Source organism: Aedes albopictus, chromosome 2 (genome assembly GCF_035046485.1).
Source record: "Aedes albopictus strain Foshan chromosome 2, AalbF5, whole genome shotgun sequence".
Classification (NCBI taxonomy): domain Eukaryota; kingdom Metazoa; phylum Arthropoda; class Insecta; order Diptera; family Culicidae; genus Aedes; species Aedes albopictus.
The window spans coordinates 429,144,483-429,165,258 of NC_085137.1; the positions used below are offsets into that span (position 1 = coordinate 429,144,483).

The following is a 20,776-nucleotide window of genomic DNA, read 5'->3' on the forward strand; positions in this document are numbered from 1 at the left end:
GTCAAGAGCTAAACTTTAGGACGGTTTGGACGACCCTCTATATCCCAAAGGGTAATAAGAATATAAGTAAAGTAGACTTCAGATTGGTGCAGTAACCGCGGGTGATAATGTAACGTTACTCAGTATAGCAGATTTGATTCCTGTTACGAGTGTAGACCTGAAGTTCTGAACTCCAAGGTAGTTTGGCTGACCTGGAATATCCCTATAGAGTCTCTAAATGACATTTGAGATTTTAAGAGCTTCATGGATTCCAGCAGATTATGCAATGTAGATTCGAAGGACTTTATCAAGGAGACTTCAGATTGGTCCAGTAACCGCGGTTGATTATGCAATGTTACTCAGTATAGCGGATTTGTCTACTGTTACGAGTGTAGATCTGAAGTTCTGAACTCCAAGGTAGTTTGACTGACCTGGAATACCCCTGAAGTGTCTACAAATGGCATTATACATAGATTTCAAAAGCTTCACGAATCCCAGTAGTTTGTGCAATGCTATTATTTATGGCGAAAACACATAAAATTGTTCTGGTAGATTTGAAGGACTTTACTACAGGACAGTTTGGAACACCTAGAATATCCCAGAATATAAAACACCTTTTGATATTCTTGACGAATGATAAATGAATACATATGAACGTAATCCAAATTTAGCTTTTAGAACAACTGGTATGTCAATTAAATATTTTGATTCGTCAAACTTCATGGTGTTCAGGATGTCATATACAAATATTCCCGTTTTTGCTCATCAGAGGACTAAATTTGCAACATCTTTGCCGAAGACAGTACAGTAGACGTTCGCTCGATGCAAACGCTTTAACTGCAATGATTTTAACTGAAAGTCCGCTAAGTGCAACAATTTGACAGTTATCGCACCGCTATCCTTCAAAACGAAATGTTAACAGCGATGCGATGTTTTTGTATGCAGTGCGATGTTTTTCTAATGCACTTTGGCTGCATTATGCAGCAACTGACAGTTCTTTGACGTCTGTCAGTTGTTACAGTTATCGTATTTAATTCGCTAAGTGAAACGTAAACATGTTGCAGTTACCGAACGTCTACTGTATTCTGTTTTATTGAATGTGTGAATTCATACAGCCGTTTTTTATGTTGGGGCTATATATGACCCCTCCGGCTCCAAAGGGTTAAGGTGAAACATCAAGAAATCCAATGTAAATTTGTATACATAGAAACTTTAGAGGCACACCTTTCGTTTGATTCAATTTGTTTCTGAGCATGGAGAGTATAGGATACCTAATTTTTGATCAAGCTGAAGTTTCATTTGCCAGAAAACGACCAATTCCACCCAAATTTACGGTCAGCATCATCGATGATGATGAGCACCAGACCAGCAGAGCACGGCGCACACGGCGGCGCGATATCGGTGGTAAATTCACCGCACTTTTCACAGCGCGCTATCAGTTGAGGGCCATCCGCGTCCGCGAGCGCGCGCCGGTTTTGTACTTTAAGCTAAGTTTCGTGTTGCCAAGCAGAGCGCTCAAGTAAAATTCCCTCTTTTTCCGCAAGTAATTTTGACAACTGATCCAGTATGGGAAGAAACGTTACTTTTCCTTACGGAATAATAGCGCGGACAATTTTTCCGCAAGGAAAAGTGACAGCTCCATTTGATTCGCACGGGAGGCGTTATGAGTGTTACACTTTTATCCTTAAGGGCTGTTTGCAAAGGAATTTCTCGGCCTATCTTGATGCATGGGAAATTCCTTACCCGAATCGCCCAAGAAACCGTTTTTCTTCCATCACAGTACGCTGTTGCGAAGAAATGACAATTCAAATGGCAGTCACCGTAGAAAGTTTCTGCCAGGAATCGCTCAAGAAGTTTCTTGAGCGATTCCTTTTGAACTCGAAACTGCGCTTTACTTGCCATCTGCGAACCGCTCAAGTAATTTTAAAGCGGAATCATTACTTGACCATTACTTGTCCTATCTTTTTGCACAGTACGTACGAAGTGGAAACTAGCCATTAGTGGGTAATCCCAAGGTCCTACGTCACATCACTTTGGTAGTTTTTTTTTCGAGTCGTAATTTTTCGGGTGATAACTATTTTGGCGCTTCGAGAGCGAGTACCACCTACAATCGGTTCGAGTGATTACGTTTTTTTTGTTAAATGCGTTCCACCACACTGTCCGGCTTTGGTTCGGTTGGATTAAGGTCGTCGGCGCTGCTGGACAGCTGCTTCTGCATTAACACAGTACAGGTTGACCATGGTTCTCAGGTGCAAGCGTAAAGTGTCTCCCTGGATGTGGCTATGGTGGTTGATCGGGTTATCGTTGTAAGTGTCGTTCTACATCTTGAACATGCCAAGCGAATTAGGGTGCGGCTTAGTTTTTGAAATTTGTAGCACAGTGAAGCAATGCAGTCTTAATTGTTTGACAAAACATACTTTCAATAGTCTTTATATTATGTCCTGTGAAAAACTATAACTCTCTTCAGTGCACTGAATGGTATGGGACCACTTGGACAGCAAATCTATATTGCGCCATATATCAGAGTGTACAAAAAATTATGTCAATTTGTTAAAATTTGGTAGACATTCGAACACCACAAGAAACAGAACTAACTGAATAATAGTTTCTTAAGCTAAAGTTTGCTTAAAAGTGGCTTGTTCCACTCTTGTATAGCCAAAATGTTTGTTGGAATCCTTTTTCTGTCTAAGTTTTTAAATATTGTTAAAAAGCCAAATGGCAAAAAAACTCCTATTAACTGATACAGTCCATTTCAAGAACCTTGGTCGCACCCTAACGCGAACGCATGTCGTTTAGTATAATATGAGAGCTAGCTGCTATGGTGACGCGTGTTCTATCTCACTGGAAAGCAAACAACCTAAACATGTGATTCAGCATCCACCACCGAACCGTCGTGTTTGCCTCTATTTTGGTTTGGGATGGGATAGTCTGTGCTGGGCAGGTGTTTTATTTTTCAATTCAAACTTTTTTTTTCCGGTGAACAACCCAAAAAGACCCAAATTACGCTTGAACGTCACCAATTACAGGGGATAGACAAAATGATCGGGACAGGCAAAATTTTCACTTTTCAAAATATGTTCAATTAGCTGTAACTTTTCGAAAAGTGCATCAAATATTCTCAAATTTTTGCTATAAGTTCTTCAACTAGTTGTGTATCAGTGGACACAATTTGGAAAAGATCGGACAATTCTTCACGAAGTTATAAAGATTTTTGAAAAAGATAAAATTATCCGATAGCCAACTTTGAGCTGTTATATCTCCAGATTCAATGAACCGATTGCAATGAAATTTTGACCATTCATGACTTATATAATGAACTCTAGAAAACATTTGACATAACTTGAAATTTTTAACAAGCGTAAGAGTTTTAGCGATTTTATTTTTTTCACGATTTTTTAGTAAATTGGTCTATTTTTAATATGCATCCCATTACTTTTTCAATTTATTGACGGCGATGTTGTTACTTTCCTTCAAAACGCGTTTGTATATAAGTCAATTAAAGGGAAACTAAATGAACTATAATTTGCATCTTGAATTTTGAAACGATGTTGATGTTTTGGATAATTTGGTGTTTTATAAGAAAAATAATCTAATCTTTATAGTTTTCTTCTGTGTTAAGAATATTAAGTTAAGTCAATGGTTTTTCATAGCTCATTATATAAGTCATAAATGGTCAAAATTTCATTGCATTCGGTTCAGTGAATCCGGAAATATAACAGCTCAAAGTTGGCTATCGGATAATTTTACCTTTTTCAAAAATCTTTATAACTTTGTGAAAAATTGTCCAATCTTTTCCAAATTTTGTCCACTGATACACAACTAGTTGAGGAACTTACAGTAAAAATTTTAGAATATTTGATGCACTTTTCAAAAAGTTACAGCTAATTGAACATTTTTTGAAAAGTGAAAATTTTGCCTGTCCCGATCATTTTGTCTATCCCCTGTATATATGTAATACTGCAAACAAGCCCGCGCGCGTTTCATGTGGCGTTAAAAGGTAAATAATGCTCTTCTGTGGCCTGGCCATGGGTGTTAATCGAGAGGAGAGATTAAATTATCACGGCGGTTTTCGGTTGGTGCTAAAACTGGAAGTGCGAGTAGGAGTAACGTTCGAACGGGAGCACAATGAACGATCGAATTGGGGGAACCTTGAGAGCCGTTGTTAATATATACATTGATTTTTCGGCTGTGGTTAATAGGTTAATTGGCTGTTATTCTGCCTATAAAGAGGAATATAACTTTTAGTCAAAATAAACCGAACATGAGTTGTGGGAAGTTTCCATAGTTATTAATAGAAGATCCGCTGTGCTTTGTGACCGTGCGGTTAACGGCGTCAGTCGTCTTGGTGTTTCGTAAGCCTCGGAGTGTGGGTTCGATTCCCGCTCCAGTTGGTGAAAACTTTTCGTCAAACAGAAAATTCTCCACTGGTCCACTGGGTGTTTCGTGTGTTGTCCGTTGTGTCATGTTAGTTATCGTTCAGTCTGTGCAACCTCTGGTTGAAGACGGTGTAGTGTCTTTTTAAAATTGCTTTGACAAAAGAGGAAAACTCACTTCAGGTGGCCAAAAATCTAAAATTGACTATTCAATTTGATATTTAGGTTCGGTAGTTGAAAGTAGACCACTTAGACTAGTAAATTCTAGAACATCCATATACTTATCGAGATATTTGCAGCACAATGAGACGATTGGCAATGTATGATGAAATGAATGAATTGTTCAACATCGCATATCTTAAGGCGAAACTGGAAGCATTTCCTCACTTTTTGGTTTTTGATTTTTCATTAAATAACGAAGCAATATTTTCAAAATCGGTTTTCGTGCACATGTAGAGTATGGATCAAGGTATCTTCTGATTTTTTTTGTAGTGGAAAATGTTTTTCGTTTTTGCAAAAACCATTTTTGAGCAAAATTTCACAAAAAAAATGGTTTCTGCAAAAATGGAAAACATTTTGCATCTCAAAAAAAATTCAGAAAATACCTTGATCCATACTCTACATGTGCACGAAAACCGATTTTGAAAATATTGCTTCGTTATTTAATAAAAAAATTAAAAACCGAAAAAATGAGAAAATGCTTCCAGTTTCGCCTTAAATAGAAAATGTTGAACTTTTAAAGAAGTTTCTAGAAGCTTGCTTTTTTTGTTTGTATTAATGTGTATTTTAACTTAGGAGCTAATTCTACACTTTCAGAAGCTTGCTTATAAACATTTCGAATGACATATCAGATGTAGAAAAGTTGATTGTAAAACTATTAAATGATCCCACATTTTTAAAATCAAATTTTCCCAATATAAACTGTTCCATACAAAAAAAAAGTTTCGCAAAGTTTCGCTTCGGGACTATTTCTATGTATTTCTTTAGGATCCCTGGAAGACATTGAAATCAAGTTTAGCGGATACTAGCTGCTATTCTGCAATTCCAATCAAGTTGTGTGTGATGATTGAGATATTCCAATGTAAAATCACCCTTTCGGCAAATACCACTGAGGAAGCATTTGGTCGTCATGGCCGATTTTTTCGGTAGATCAATCATAGTGTAATCAAAATCTGGTCTTGGATCACTTAGCGAAGCGTGTTTTTTGAGAATTGGAATCTAATTTGTAAATTGGGACAGAAATCTTTTTACACAGATAAACGCCTGAAAGTATGCAATATCCTTGTAATTTCATGTTGTTTATATTGTCGTGTTAAAATTGTTTGTGAAATTTCTGAAACACCTCGATTAAATAGAGCACAGCATACACCGCACAACCAAAAGGCCTTGAATAATCTTAAAAGACCATTGTAGATCTTTGTGGACCTCTATATTCTTTCGCGGGCCATTACAGACCTTCACAGACCTGCACAAACACAGGTTATGCTTGTACATACAAAGGCTTATATTCCATGGAGTTCTTGGAAGATCTATACCATCTATTATACAGTTCAATACAATACTTCATTTACTTGTTGGAAGGGTCATTGGTCTATGGAGTATAGGGTAATTATTCGTAGAACACTAGTTTCGCTTATAGATCCTGAACATACATTTCATGAAGTTTCAGGACGACCTAGATCATCCGTAGAACTCAAAATAGTAAAACTGTTGTGGAAATCTTCATAACATATGCCTTAACAAAAATAAAATCAATTGATCACAATCACTGTGTGTATACATGTTGGGATTTTGAATTGAACATCCCTAAATTCTACGACCGATCCTAGAATACCGTGCAATTGTATTGAATTCAATAAAGCTTTAGTTTGAGTTTTGATCTGTAACTGATCGGTGTTGTTTCTACAGGTGCTGTAGTCGAGTTTCGAAGACGTAATCCGAACGATGGATGGGTATAGTGGTTCACAAACCGGGCAAATCAACATACATATGTAGCATCATCAGCTTCATCCCTGTCGCATCACCAATCGGTGCGACATCCACAGCATCCGATCTGGCTGCTGCATCCGCGACCGAAAGGTCGTCCACTACATCGACACCTATCATTAACAGTACCGCAATAGTTTATCTCAATTCTCTTCACACAATATCCAATTGTATCTCTCATGCCATCCACATACTCACAATACCAAATAATGTACTCTAAATTGATTTTTAATAAAACGAGACCCGATTAGTATTAGCTTACATTTCAATCGAGCCACAACCTTTCTTTTCGCCTAGAGAAAAGTCTCCGAACCATTGAGAGTACGCTAAAGTGGTGACCCCGACGTGATTAATTACCACAAATCGCTAATTTTTTCGATCACGGGTACCGCGAATCGCGATTCGAAGTAGTTTTTTCGGTCGACTACGTACAAGTGCGACGATGGAGGATAAATCTAGCGCCAGTGGGGTGATTCCCCCGATAGCCCAGCCGGCTGTCGAAACAATTAATGCGCCGCTTCTCAATCATCCCAGCATGGCCGACACGAATATCGAGACCTATTTTATGTCGCTCGAGTTCTGGTTCGCCGCGTCAGGCATCGGTGCCCAACACGATTCCCGTCGGTACAATATCGTGATGGCACAGGTTCCTCCAAGCAAGCTGACCGAGCTGCGGTCGATTGTCGATGCCACTCCAGCGAACGATAAGTACGCCTACATCAAGACGAAGCTGATCGCGTACAGTAGACATTCGCTCGGTGCAAACGGTTTAATTGCAATGCTTTTTAACTGCAAGTCCGCTAAGTGCAACAATTTTGCATTTATCGCACCGCTATCCGTCAAAATCGAATGTCAACAGCGATGCGATGTTTTTCGCATGCACTTTTGTTGCAGTGCGATGTTTTCTGAATGCACATCGGCTGCATTCTGCAGCGACTGACAGTTCTTTGACGGCTGTCAGTAGTTGCAGTTATCGAATTTCATTCGATAAGTGAAACGTAAACATGTTGCAGTTATCGAACGTTTACTGTACTTTGCCGACAGCCAGCAGCGGCGCCTTCAACGTGTGCTGTCCGATATGCCTCTGGGGGACCTCAAGCCAAGCCAGCTCTTCAACGAGATGAAGCGCGTAGCTGGAAGCTCCCTCGGAGAAGCGGTACTACTCGACCTTTGGGCAACCAGATTGCCTCCACATGCCCAAGCAGCGGTGATTGCATCGAGAGGCGACGCGGCGGAAAAAAACACCATCGCCGACGCCATTGTAGATTCGATGGTTCTGCGAAAGATCAACGCCCTGGACAGCAACGTGCAAAATTCAGCGATGGCGGCAACGAAACCCGCAGAAGTTGCAGCCATTGATCCAATCCAGGATCTGAAGCGGGAAATCGCCGAGCTCTCGCGGCGGCTCGAAAAGATGCTGCCTATCCAGAAAAGTGTTCGTGGTCGTTCCCGTTCCCGTTCTCGTGGAGGCGAAAAGCGAAGTGCCAATCGCGAGAGGGATTCATCGTCCGGCCCATGCTGGTACCATCGAACATTCGGGAACGATGCCCGAAGATGCCGGAAGCCCTGCTCTACAAGTCAGCAGGCCTCATCGAACCAGCAATGACGTCACTCTGCTGATACTGTGGGAGAAATTGGCGAACTTTCTACCACAGCCGCAATCTATCGCCTCAAAATTACGGACTCGACCACCGCTATGCAATTTTTAATCGACACTGGTGCCGATGTGTCCGTAGTGCCGAAAGGATTGCATTCAGCAAAAGTGAAACCTACGACCACGAAATTGTTCGCCGCGAACGGAACGCCAATAGAAGTGGCGATGACCCCCGGCAACAAAGCGAAACGATCGTACACCATTGACCTGGAGTGATGAAACCCTCGCAGCTTTCGAGCGGTGCAAGCAGCAGCTCGCCCAAGCAACGCTTCTTTCGCATCCCGCCAAATCCGCCGAACTATCGCTCTGGGTCGACGCCTCGGACATTGCTGCAGGTGCAGTGTTGCACCAAATCGTCGATGGGCAAGCTCAACCTTTGGGTTTTTTCTCGAAGAAATTCGACAAAGCCCAGCTTCGCTACAGCACCTACGACCGTGAATTGACCGCCATCTACCTCGCCATGCGGCACTTCAAGTTCATGCTGGAAGGACGAAGCTGCCACATCTATACGGACCACAAGCCAATCATCTTCGCCTTTCGTCAGAAGCTCGATAAAGCCTCAAACCGACAAGCTCGCCAGTTGGACTTCATTGGGCAAATTACGACGGATATCCGGCACATAGTTGGCAAGGAAAACATCGTGGCGGACTTGCTCTCCCGCATTGCTGCCATCCAATCTGCACCCTCGATCAACTTCGACGCGCTTACTGATATTGTGCGTTTAGCACTAAATTGATTTCCGAAAAAACTTCATGGACTTCCGCTGCCTTTCCTATGCGTTAAACATAACGTCGGAAGTAGTGCGCTGTACAGTAAATCTGGTTTGCTATACAGCGCACTACTTCCGACGTAATGTTTAACGCATAGGAAAGGCAGCGGAAGTCAATGAAGTTTTTTCGGAAATCAATTTAGTGCTAAACGCACAATAACCAGAAGACCGATGACGAGCTTCGCGATATTCAGCAAGGTAAATCAAACACCTCTTTAAAGTTAAAGCTTTTTACCGTTCCAGGCAGCACGAAGCAATTGCTTTGTGATTGCTCAGGCGATCGCATTCGCCCTTTTGTGACGAAACCGTTCCGTAACGTCGCTCTGCAAGCTACCCATCAGCTGTCGCACCCTGGAACGCGTGCAACGGCCAAATTGATGACGGAGAGATTCGTTTGGCCCAGCATCCGCAAGGACAGCATTGCTTTCGCCAGGAGCTGCCTCCAGTGTCAGCGATCGAAGGTGACTCGCCACACGCAATCGCCAGTGTCCCGCTACTCTGCGCCCGACAGTCGATTTTCCCACATCAACATCGACATTGTTGGACCATTTCCGCCAAGCAAAGGACATCGCTACTGCCTTACGGCCATTGATCGATTCTCTCGGTGGCCTGAAGCGTTTCCCATACCGGACATGACTGCGCCAACGATTGCTGAAGCTCTGGTCTCCGGGTGGATTGCTAGGTTTGGTGTTCCAGCCTACGTCACGACCGACCAAGGACGGCAATTCGAGTCATCGCTGTTCTCCGAACTGACTCGCATGCTTGGAACCACCCACCTACGAACGACGGCATACCACCCCCAATCGAATGGTATCATCGAGCGGTGGCACAGGACCTTGAAATCAGCCATCCTTTGCCACGATCCCGATCATTGGAGCGAACATCTGCCGATAATCTTGCTGGGCCTGCGAACAATCTACAAAGAAGACATCAAGGCATCTCCGGCCGAGATGGTTTACGGAACAACCCTCCGAATACCATCCGAGTTTTTCGTCGAAAGTTCGAAGGGCCGAAACGAAACCGAATTTGTAGCAAATCTCCGAAAATCCATGAGCAATCTACGCCCGACAGAAACAGCGTGGCACGGCAGCCGCAATTTCTTCGTTCACCAGGACCTTCAATCGTGCAAGAACGTCTTCGTGCGCAACGACTCGATTCGGCCATCGTTATCACCTCCTTACGAAGGACCCTTCGAGGTGGTAAACCGAGGTGAAAAATTCTTCAGCGTATGTATCAAGGGGCGGACAGTAAACATTTCGGTCGACCGCCTGAAACCCGCCTACACACTGGACGATCAGGATTCACCGAGTGCACCAGATTCGGCAGCTACAACATCCGCTACGACTACATCGACTAGGGTCACTCGTTCTGGTCGACGAGTCGTTATTCCACTCCGCTACCGCTAGAAGGAAACCTAGTCTAGGAGGGGAGTACTGTAGCATCATCAGCTTCATCCCTGTCGCATCACCAATCGGTGCGACATCCACAGCATCCGATCTGGCTGCTGCATCCGCGACCGAAAGGTCGTCCACTACATCGACACCTATCATTAACAGTACCGCAATAGTTTATCTCAATTCTCTTCACACAATATCCAATTGTATCTCTCATGCCATCCACATACTCACAATACCAAATAATGTACTCTAAATTGATTTTTAATAAAACGAGACCCGATTAGTATTAGCTTACATTTCAATCGAGCCACAACCTTTCTTTTCGCCTAGAGAAAAGTCTCCGAACCATTGAAAGTACGCTAAACATATTAGCATGGGTCATAGAGGTCGTTTTTTTTTTCAGTTCAAGGTTTTTTTATACCATTTCGGGTCCTGAGTGACTGCACAAAATTTGAGCACGATCAGTTATACCCACACTTTGCGCTTCGCAATTGAAATTTGTATGGGATTTTAAATTGGGAAACTTACTTTTTTGCATTTCCTTTGAAAATAATAAAATCATTATGAAAATATGTAACCGATTATGTAATAGTATGAGCCAAGAGCTGAAAGTCTTTTTAATAAAGACAAATCAATGTAATAGTATAGCCTAGATGTCCTGAAAAACTATCGAGAACCGCAAAGCGATCCGACTCAGTTGACAAAAGTTATAACCTACTGATCGTCTGAGTGTGTGTCAACATTCAACATGTAAAGGAATAACATCAATAATAAAATCTTAATTTTTGTCCAGAATTCGCAAGAGTATTTCTGATAAAAAAGATCATACTATGGGACACAACAGAATATATTGTTACAACACACTGAAATGAATGGTATTTACCATTAATTCAATTGTTTAAAACGATAGAGTAACAACAGACCCTATGGTTTTCCACAATACCATGTATTGTAAATGTCACTTTTACAATAGAAAATGGGGGTTGTATTTATAGATACATATTTACTATAAAAAATCCAAATTATGATTCCTTCAGAGATTTCTTCAAGGATTCGCCTAGGAATTGCTCTTTGTATTCCAGTCATTACTACTGGGATTCCTTCAGAAAATCATACTAGAATAGCTTCGGGATTTTTTTGCTGAGATTTTTAAAGCTTTTTCAGCACGAATATCTCCAATTATAACTCTTGAGAGTTATCTAGGAATTCTTGGAGGAAGTGCAAGAAATTCCTGAAGCAATCCCAGCAGTAGTTCCGTTCTCAAGAGTGTGAATAGATTTCAGCATGATTCAATGGAGGAATTCCTCCAAAATGTTTAGTGGTAAGGAGTGTATCGTAAAGTAGTTGAAAATGTTTAAAATAGCCTCAAAAATAGTTTAATACAACTTTTAAGTAATTTTATGTTTGGAGATACTGTATAAATCCTTGAAAAAAGAAATGACTTTCATGATTTTCTAAAAATGTTCTTTTAACTGGGTTTTTAACCTAGATAACTGAACGCATGTTTTTAAATTTTTGCACACCTTCTAAAAAATTGAAATTGCGAAAAAAGTTCGATAATGTTCGAAAATTGTTAACTTTTTTGCGCAAATATAATAAGCTAAAGAATCCTCATGATATAGGCAAAATATTTTTTACAAGAAAAATCTCCACTGCATTTAAGCGCAATTCTTAAAAATGAAAAAAGGCCATTTTTGAGGAACCCCCTTTTTCTATGCTCCTCAAAATCATGTTTACGCAAATAAAAAATACCTAAAATGAAATATTCGCATTTTTTTAAATAGGGTATGTTTTTTAATTTATGGACGAGTAAGTAAGGGCAAAAAAAATAATTTCATAACCTTTTAAGATATTAAAAGCAGAACTTCAAAGTTTAACCAAAAAATAGACGTTTTTTGGAGTAGACCATTTTGTAGATATAGGAGATTTTTCTATCGAAAATATGAATTTTGAAAGCCGGTGTTGAATGATATGTTATGTGTACATAACTGTTAACAAGTATCAATATTTTCCAGATTTTTTATCGTACAAATTTTACTCGCTACAGATTTTTGAAATGTTGAAAAATCTTAACAAAATTGCATTTTGTGCAGATTTTTATTTTGTGAGGTATATTCATTTAACCATATTTTCAATAATACTAAACATTTTCCAAATTTTTCCAAGGTATTCTAAACTTAACTATATTGTGAAGATTTCATAGAAGAACCGAAATGAAAAGACCAACCCAGCTTCGAGATAGAGCATTCTGAACATTTTCAACTACTTTCCGATACACTCCTTATGTAATAGGACGCAATCAGTGAAGTACTAGATTGAAAGTAGTGAGCTGGATTTTTGTATGGTGAGATGATCAGTTATCCATTTCTGCAATGAAATGATGCAAACAGCGTGGGTTATATGGTTTCTTGCCTAATTTAATGCTGTTTGAGCAAAAGTTTGGATAACTGTGTTGTTGAAGTTGCAAGAAATAAATAATACAGCAACATAGTCACCCAAACTTTTGCTCAAACAGCATCAAATTAGTCAAGAAATCATATAACCCACGCTGTTTGTACCATTTCATTACAGAAATGGAGAACTGATCATCTCACCATACAAAAATCCAGCTCACTACTTTCAATCTAGTACTTCACTGATTGCTTCCTATTCCACACGATTTTTGTTGAAACCTTGCAGATTTCTGGAAGAATCTCAATAGCAATTCCTGGAAAAAGCTCTGAAGTATCCACTGGAGGAACTTCTGGATTATTTTCGAGGGCTATATCTGAAAATATCCTTTAAAAAATCACTGGAGGAACAACTGCGGGAATTTTCGGAAAAAAACTTGGAGAATTTCATGAAGAAATTCTTGGATAAATCTCTGGACAAATCACATAAAGAATTCCTGGAGGCAGGGATGGGAAATGTCATAAAAATGTAATTTCATTATTTGTTAATTTCACTGCACTTAGTCGGAAATGTTAACCGGCGACACCATTGATTACCCATAACTATCAGTGTTATGGACTGCTGCATATGAACAGAAATTTACACCAAAAGTGATGTATACATAGAAAAATGTAAGGACATTATTTTCATGAAATTCCGCGACATTTTCCATCCCTGCCTGGAGGAACTGCAAGTGGGCTTCCTGGGGGAATCCCAGGAGAAATTTCTAGAGTAATCCCTAAAGGCATTTCTTTAGCAACCCCAGCATAAACTTCTAGCAAATCTTATCAGGTATTTCTGAAGGCAATCCTAGAGAAATATTTGGAAGAATTCTCGTGCAATTGTTTCGAAAATTCCTGATGGCAAAATAGTTCCTCTCTAAAGTCTAAACATTTTTGTTGAGATTGCATCAGAGGTTTTTGAAAGGATTCCTTCACATATCCTCCATGTGATTCCTCCAAGGATTCCTCCGGAGATTTCTCCAAGCATTCCTCTGAGATTTCTTCAGTAATTTCATTCCAGAATTCCAGGAGAATTCCCAGCACGAATTGCCTGAGAAATCCCTGGTGAATTCTATAAAAAATCTGAATAAATCCTTTTCTTTTTAAAAAAGTGCATTAAATTTCTGGGAAACACAATTTTGCTTCGCTATAACATAATTTCGATAAAGAATTGGAACTTTCTACTTTAAAAAAAATCAAGAAAAAGATCTTGTATCGACTTTTTGAATCCTCTAAGCAGAATGCCCTCTTCGAATGAGTGTAATCTGTTTTGTGCCTTTTAATTCCGCCCTATGTTGCTTATCCTTTGACAGATACGCGTATTTCGACTACCACTTGTAATCTTCCTCAGGAAGGAAGAGGAGATTACAAGTGGTAGTCGAAATACGCGTATCTGTCAAAGGATAAGCAACATAGGGCGGAATTAAAAGTTACGAAACTGATTACACTCATTCGAACAAGAAAAAGAGCTTATTGGGACACCATAGCAAAAAAATGACAAATTTTGACTTAACGCCAAGAACTTTGCTACTTTCTCGAAAGAGTTTTCAAAGTTTCAAGTAATATTAGAATAATATAAGTACCTAAATAACTTCATTTTGGTGCAAAAATAATCAAAATCGACAGCAGGAGCACTGAAATATCGTTCAATGAAGTTCAAAAACCGTTGTAGAAGTGCATGGAATTTGTCTATAGTGAAAATAGTGAAAACACATGGGGTCGTTCATAAATAACACAGACCAAGTTTTGATCTTCCTAGACCGAGCGTCCCTCACAAATTTTTACTCGAACTGGTTTAGACCTGATAAAATTAACTGTGTTGGAGAAATATAATAAAACCTTTTTGTGAAAATGAAATATACACCACAGTGCCCCTAATTCGCTTTGTCCGTCCGTTATGGAAAGCGCCAATAAATCTACGGAATGCGGCAATAAACGCGTTATATATTGGCAAATTCAATGAAAACTAGCTACCATCACCTGGGTGTTAAAATTCGATTCACCGAAACGATCATTTATAGCTTCACCGCATCATCGCATGAAAAAAAAATAGACGCTCGTGTGATCTGGTCATAGCTACAGCTGATCGTCCCTTTGTGAGTGAACCTGTTACAATAGTTTTGCATTTTGGACAACTGTTTTTTTATCGGGTTTCATTTATGAATTCAACCACTTCTTTAGGTGTTCCAGTATTCAATTACATGTTCTTACTTTTATGTTATGTTAGCAATTTAGTTTAAGAAACCGTTATTCGAACTTTTCTCTCTGGGTCCTTTGGGTAGTAACATCGTAACGAAACCCCTCTAAGTTAACACTTATTGTTAAGTAAAATAATACACTGAGAAGATGTGTAATATGGTCCAGAAATAAATTGTACCATCATGGTATGTGTGATCTTTATATTCCTGGCCATTGCAGCCACTGACACCAACAACAACCAGAGAAGAGCACATGATTTTGATTTGCATTCCATTTAGAGTCAATTAGAGCGCATCAGCTAGCATCTGCATTTGTCTCGCATATCAATTTACGCTCAATCAATCAATAACTACATGTTACCCCTGTATGTACTCCCATCGGGCAGGTACTTCCACATGCTGGTGGCGGAACTTCCGTTGAGCCTTAAGAATTTAGCGATCGAGAACATTGCGGTCAGCGAGTGTTCCGATCCGGAACGGTTGTTCGAGGCACTTCCGCAATGCTATTTCGATCACCCGAACAAAACAGTCTGCTTCCGCGGAATCGAGAATCGCCGTTTGCGACACTTTCGGGCTCGGTTCAACCGCACCGCCGAACTAATTCTGTGCCATTGGCCATGGAGGAGTTTCAACCCGAATGAGCTGGTGGAGTTGACGCCCAACATCGAGAAACTCTCGATTACAGGAGAGAGCTTGTGGACGTTGAAGGGGGATTTTCCGATGCTACCTTACTTAAGGGCGATCAATTTCACGGGGACGAAGCTGAACTTCACGAGCAATTCAACGTTCAGGGAACTGCCGGCGTTGAGGCAGGTGAACATGCGAGGCAACGCTCTGGTACAGGTGGCTCCGTTCGAGTTCAGCAGCGATCATGTTGACATCTTCCTTCATGGTAGGTCCTGTTCGAGCTATTGTTCGTAGAGAAGCGACGTAGACTAAGTTTCATCAAATAATTTCCAAAAGATGTTTCCAGGTAATCCGTGGAATTGTACTAACGACATGATTTGGTTGCTGGAAGAGCAGAGCGGTTTCTTTGCTGACAAATCGACGCTGGTCTGCAAGGACTGGAAGTACACCGGACGACCGGTTCTGACGGCCATGGAGTACAAGCGCAACCTTCGGGAGCATTGTAAAAACGAAGAACTTCGTAACTGTACCTGTAGGATATCGTATCTGCGGTTGAGCGATAGCGGCCGTACCTTTCACCCGTTGATCACTGTTAACTGCACCGGTAAAGGATTCTACCAGCTTCCGAGCTATCTGCCACCGAACACTACAGTGCTGCACGTGGCCAACAACAAGATCTCATCGGTGGAGCGATTAACCACGATCGACCACTACAAAAAGGTCCAGGACATCTATCTGGACAACAACAAGATTGTATCAATTGATATTCTGGAGGATAGTGCGTGGCTGGATAACTTCCGGATACTCAGTTTGCGCGGCAATAAGATTAGCAGGGTGAGTATCGTTGAATAATATAACTGTACTCAATATGTGCTCCTAGGTCCATAATCTGTTGAAATACTCCGGACGAATGACAAGTTACATATCTGAAGGTTACTTGATGGCAAAAAACCTTCGCATATCGTTCCGATCCATTCTTTCATTCATGCTATCAATCACATTCTCTTTGTGCTACCTACCGTTTCTTGCTGCATGATTGATTCGTTTCTGTTCTGATCTTCTCGGAATTCGTAGTCAAGTGATCTATACGGGAATATAACAACCGTTCAATTTCTTCCAGATACGCGTCTACAGCGTGGAGCACGCTCTCGAGCGGAACACCCACGTCGGTCAGCTGTACCTCGGGGGAAATCCGTGGCGCTGCGGGTGCCGCTTTGCAACCCGTATGCAGTCCTTCCTGCACAAGCACGAATCCGTGGTGGTGGACTCGCGCAACATAACGTGCTACATACTGGACGACGAGGGCAACAGGTCCTACCACTACATGATGACACTGACGCCGAACGATGTGTGCCGGTCGACGGCGCACAACAAGGCGGCCGTTTACGACGTCCTGAGCATTGTGTTCGCCTCGTTAATTCTGCTAATCGTCATCAAGCTGGCGTATGATTACTACATTTATCGGAAGTATGGGAAGCTTCCGTGGCTGATAATGAAGATGCCGTAGAGGGGGAAGGGGACGAGGGAAAGGGTAGAAGTGGGAAGCCTAGATGGGCTTGTTGTTTTGTGATATGATATGCCAGCAGAAGGGCTGCGAATTGCGATGATGATGACGCCGAGACGACGTCGTGTCGCGCTCTCGAATATACTTAATTACATTTGTACATATATTAGAAGCTGTAAATCAAACGGCAAATAGACGAAGAATCTCATGTATGACGACTGATGTGTGGCGTTATTTGATCCGTTGAGAAACTTTTCCATTTAATATACATATCGAACAACGCTATATTGGCAATCAGCCAAATCTTGAGTCCTTTAGTAATGGTTCAAATCAGGTCAGAACAAATAGTTCCACAAAATTTACATATTCCCTTGAAACCATGTAAACATCTAAAACTAAACTAAAATTTCGCCTATCATATATTCAGCCATTCCATAGAAAAACGATATAGGGAATCGCGCCACTTGGGCGGTGGTTCTATATTCGTCTGTTTTCCACTATAACTCAGTCAAATTTGAACCAATTGGCACAACTTTTGGAATGTGGTGAGATAGGTATAGTATCTACCCGTGTACAACATTTCAAGTCAATTGGTTCAAAATTGACTGAGTTATAGTGGCAAACAGACGAATATAAAACCACCGCCCAAGTGGCGCGATACCCTAGAGGAACTTACGTATTCTCGGCTGTTTTGTTCTCTTCGTCATAGGGGTTTTTTGGAACCTGTAGGTTTCAGAGTTGTATGCGCTGAGTTATATGCCAACATTTCAGGCAATTCGGCCCACAAAAACCCCCCATGACGAAAAGAACAAACCTGCCGATAATACCCATCGTCACCCTAGTGTAACTCCGATTGTCTTGGGTTTGTGGTTCATCGAAAATAATTATGTGGACCCGTTTTTTCTTATTTCGTCATAAGGGCGACCAATTTTCAGATAGGGTGGTCCTAAAAATCAAGGTTTTTAAAAACTATAAAAGTTCAAAAAGAAATCTCCAGTTGGCCTAGCGGTTAAGGCTATGAATCGCCAATCCGAAGCTGGCGGGTTCGATTCCCGTTCTGGTCGGCAGAATTTTCTCGACTCCTTGGGCAAACTGTATCATTGTACTTGCCACCCAGTGTACAAATTCATGCAATGGCAGGCAAAGAAAGCCCTTCAATAACTGTGGAAGTGCTATAAGAACACTAAGTTGAGGAGAGGCAGGCCAAGTTCCAATGTGAACGTCGAGCCATAAAAAAGAAGAAGAAGAATCAGTACGAGAATCTCACAAATCTCGCGTTACATTTGAAAAGGGCCTATCCCCAGAACGTAAACATTGAGAAAAATCGTTGCAAACATTTTGCATCACATTTCCTATTCGTATTTCACAGTTTTCGGATTTTTCAACATGCTTTTCGTTTTTATGACACATAAATAGATGTACCTATGCTTCAATACACTGAAGTTTTTTTACGCGGTCCGTCCTAAAAAAACCGCGTTATTTCAAGACCCGTCGTAAAAAAAAACGCGTTATTTCAAAAACCGTCGTAAAAAAAAATCCGCGTTTTTTTAAAAACACGCGTAAAATAGTCAGCACCACATCTAACGTGACTTGACTTTTTTACGACGTTTTTTGAAATAACGCGGTTTTTTACGACGTTTTTTAATATAACTCGTTTTTTTTTACGCGGGACCATTACCGTCGTAAAAAAAAAACTTCAGTGTAATCAATTTTGCATTGAAAGTTATCAAAAAAGTATGAAAAATTATACAGTCAACTCTCCACAACTCGATATCCAAGGGACCATCAACTTATAGAATTATCGAGTTATAGAATATGAGGATAATGTAGGCGTAGTTGGCATCATACTATTTTTTGTTTCAATTTATACCAAAATCTTACATTTAAGTTGTTTTTTTTACATTTCTAGCATATACATTATTTAAATTGATTCTATAACATTCCCCAGAAAACCAATCCCCAGAAAACCATTTCCCAGAATTCCATTTCCCAGAATGTACCATTCCCCAGAAAAAAATAAAACTATTGCTTTAATTCTGAATGGTTTATATTAATAGCTAAAAATCAAATATTTATTCGTAAAAAATCACCGGAAGAAACATCCTGCCAAAAATTCTTATTTGACAAGAAAAACTTCGGAAATAAGCATGATTTGCCTTTACAATTTAGGCTATTGGTATAATTATTGGCATCGTAACTGCTTACTTTTTCAACATACATTTTTCCTTCTTTTCTGCATAGGCTGTTCTTTCGAATTGTACTTTTCAGTAAATTATCGGCATCAAAACTTCTTACATTTTCTACGTAGTTTTTTCCTTCTTTTCTGCATAGGCTATTCTTTCAAGTTACACTATTCAGGTAATTATCGGCACCACAAGCACAGGTGTTTAGAAATTTAGAAAAAAAAATATGAAATAAATATAACAGCAATTTTAAGGACAGACTTGCTAGAATCCCAAAATGGCCGCCACAATGGCCGACTTTGGCACCTACTCACGATTTCGAGCACACAAATCTCTACGTAAACAAAACCAGCACACCTCATCTTTTTATTTTAAGCTTATTACAAGTGAGCAAGAACAGAATAATAAAATGCATTGTTTCTTGAAGCTTGTTTCTTAAGATTTGTGCGTCTGATGCACTGTTGAAGCGGGATTTCAAGACGTTTGTCCTTAACACCGGTGGAGGCTGTAATGCCCATAATTTCCCGAAAAGTGCAATTCGAAAGAACAGCCTATGCAAAAAAGAAGGGAGAATCTATGTTAAAAAAGTAAGCAGTTGCAATGCCGATAATTTCTTGAAAAGTGCAACTGGAAAGAACAGCCTATGCAAAAGAAGGGAAAATTTTTTGATAAACATATAAGCAGTTGTAATGCCAACAATTCTTATAACGACTCAAACATTTTTTTAACGAAGAAGGAAACGTAACACTCTGATAATTGCCATCGTACATCGATTTAACGGTTTATTTGAAAATTTGAGAGTTGACCAATTGCCAATTCGCGGCGCTCGCATAGTTTTTGTTTGAGTTTGACGTTTGCTCACTACTGCCACCTAGTTGATGATTGGCCAAATTCAGTCCTTTTAGAATTAAGCGAACCTATTTCCGAGACTAAAATTTAAATCGAGAAATGTTCGAAGTGTTACGTCTGTTTGTCTGTGGTGACATTGTTTTCCCTGCTGCATTCAAAAACCTGTTCCTTTTTTTAAACAAGTTTTTTTTAGAATTTAGGCAATTGGTACAATTATTGGAATTATAACTGCTTACTTTTTCAACATAGATTTTCCCTTCTTTTCTACATAGGCTGTTCTTTCGAGTTACAATGTTTAGGCTAGTTACAATCGGCACCACAAGCACAGGTGTTTAGAAATTTAAAAAAAAAAATATGAAATAAATATAACAGCAATTTAACACCGGTGGTTGTAATAATGCCCATAATTTCCTGAAAAGTGCAATTCGAAAGAACAGCCTATGTAGAAAAGAAGGGAGAATCTATGTTGAAAATGTTTTAAAAAAAATTACTAATTGCCTTAATTTTAAGAAGAATATTGTTTAAAAATAAGGAACATTGTTGGGTTTTTGAATGCCAAAAGGAAAACGATGATACTTTTTCCCTTCTTCATTAAAAATTTTTAGAATTGTTGGCATTAAAACTGCTTATATGTTCACTTTTTCTATTCCATTCCATAGTATTGGAATAATGATGAAAGCCCTTCTCATACCGCATGAATGAAGAGCCTTTGAAGCGAATAATTAGAAACAGCCATTGGGATGGATCCCTCCAACCGTTTGCAAAGAAAAACGTGGTCAGTTGAGTCTTTAGTATCTTGTACACTGAACAACATCAGAAGAATAT

The 20,776-nt window shown here is 40.0% G+C and overlaps 1 protein-coding gene across 3 annotated transcripts; it reads left to right on the forward strand.

The window, feature by feature from the left end:
• The first annotated feature begins 1,205 nt into the window (after positions 1-1,205).
• LOC109427229 (protein singed wings 2) lies at positions 1,206-17,141 on the forward strand. 3 transcript variants are annotated; one of them, XM_029869740.2, is made up of 5 exons: positions 1,208-1,522; positions 1,953-2,285; positions 15,175-15,680; positions 15,762-16,249; positions 16,536-17,141. In XM_029869740.2, exons 2-5 carry the CDS (start codon positions 2,218-2,220, stop codon positions 16,920-16,922), a joined length of 1,449 nt encoding a protein of 482 aa, XP_029725600.1. In that variant the 5' UTR covers positions 1,208-1,522; positions 1,953-2,217; the 3' UTR covers positions 16,923-17,141. The 3 variants fall into 3 exon arrangements, with proteins under 3 accessions (XP_062709610.1, XP_029725600.1, XP_062709609.1); XM_062853626.1 differs by lacking the exon at positions 1,953-2,285 and having other exon boundaries at positions 1,206-1,522; XM_062853625.1 differs by lacking the exon at positions 1,208-1,522 and having other exon boundaries at positions 1,553-2,285.
• Positions 17,142-20,776: the final 3,635 nt, after the last annotated feature.

Excerpts from the sequence above, each read along its gene's own strand:
- LOC109427229 (XM_029869740.2), top strand. The coding sequence starts at position 2,218 with ATGGTTCTCAGGTGCAAGCGTAAAGTGTCTCCCTGGATGTGGCTATGG. Across the intron at positions 2,286-15,174 it reads TGGTTGATCGGGTTATCGTT|GTACTTCCACATGCTGGTGG; the intron begins GTAAGTGTCGTT and ends CCCATCGGGCAG. Across the intron at positions 15,681-15,761 it reads TGTTGACATCTTCCTTCATG|GTAATCCGTGGAATTGTACT; the intron begins GTAGGTCCTGTT and ends AGATGTTTCCAG.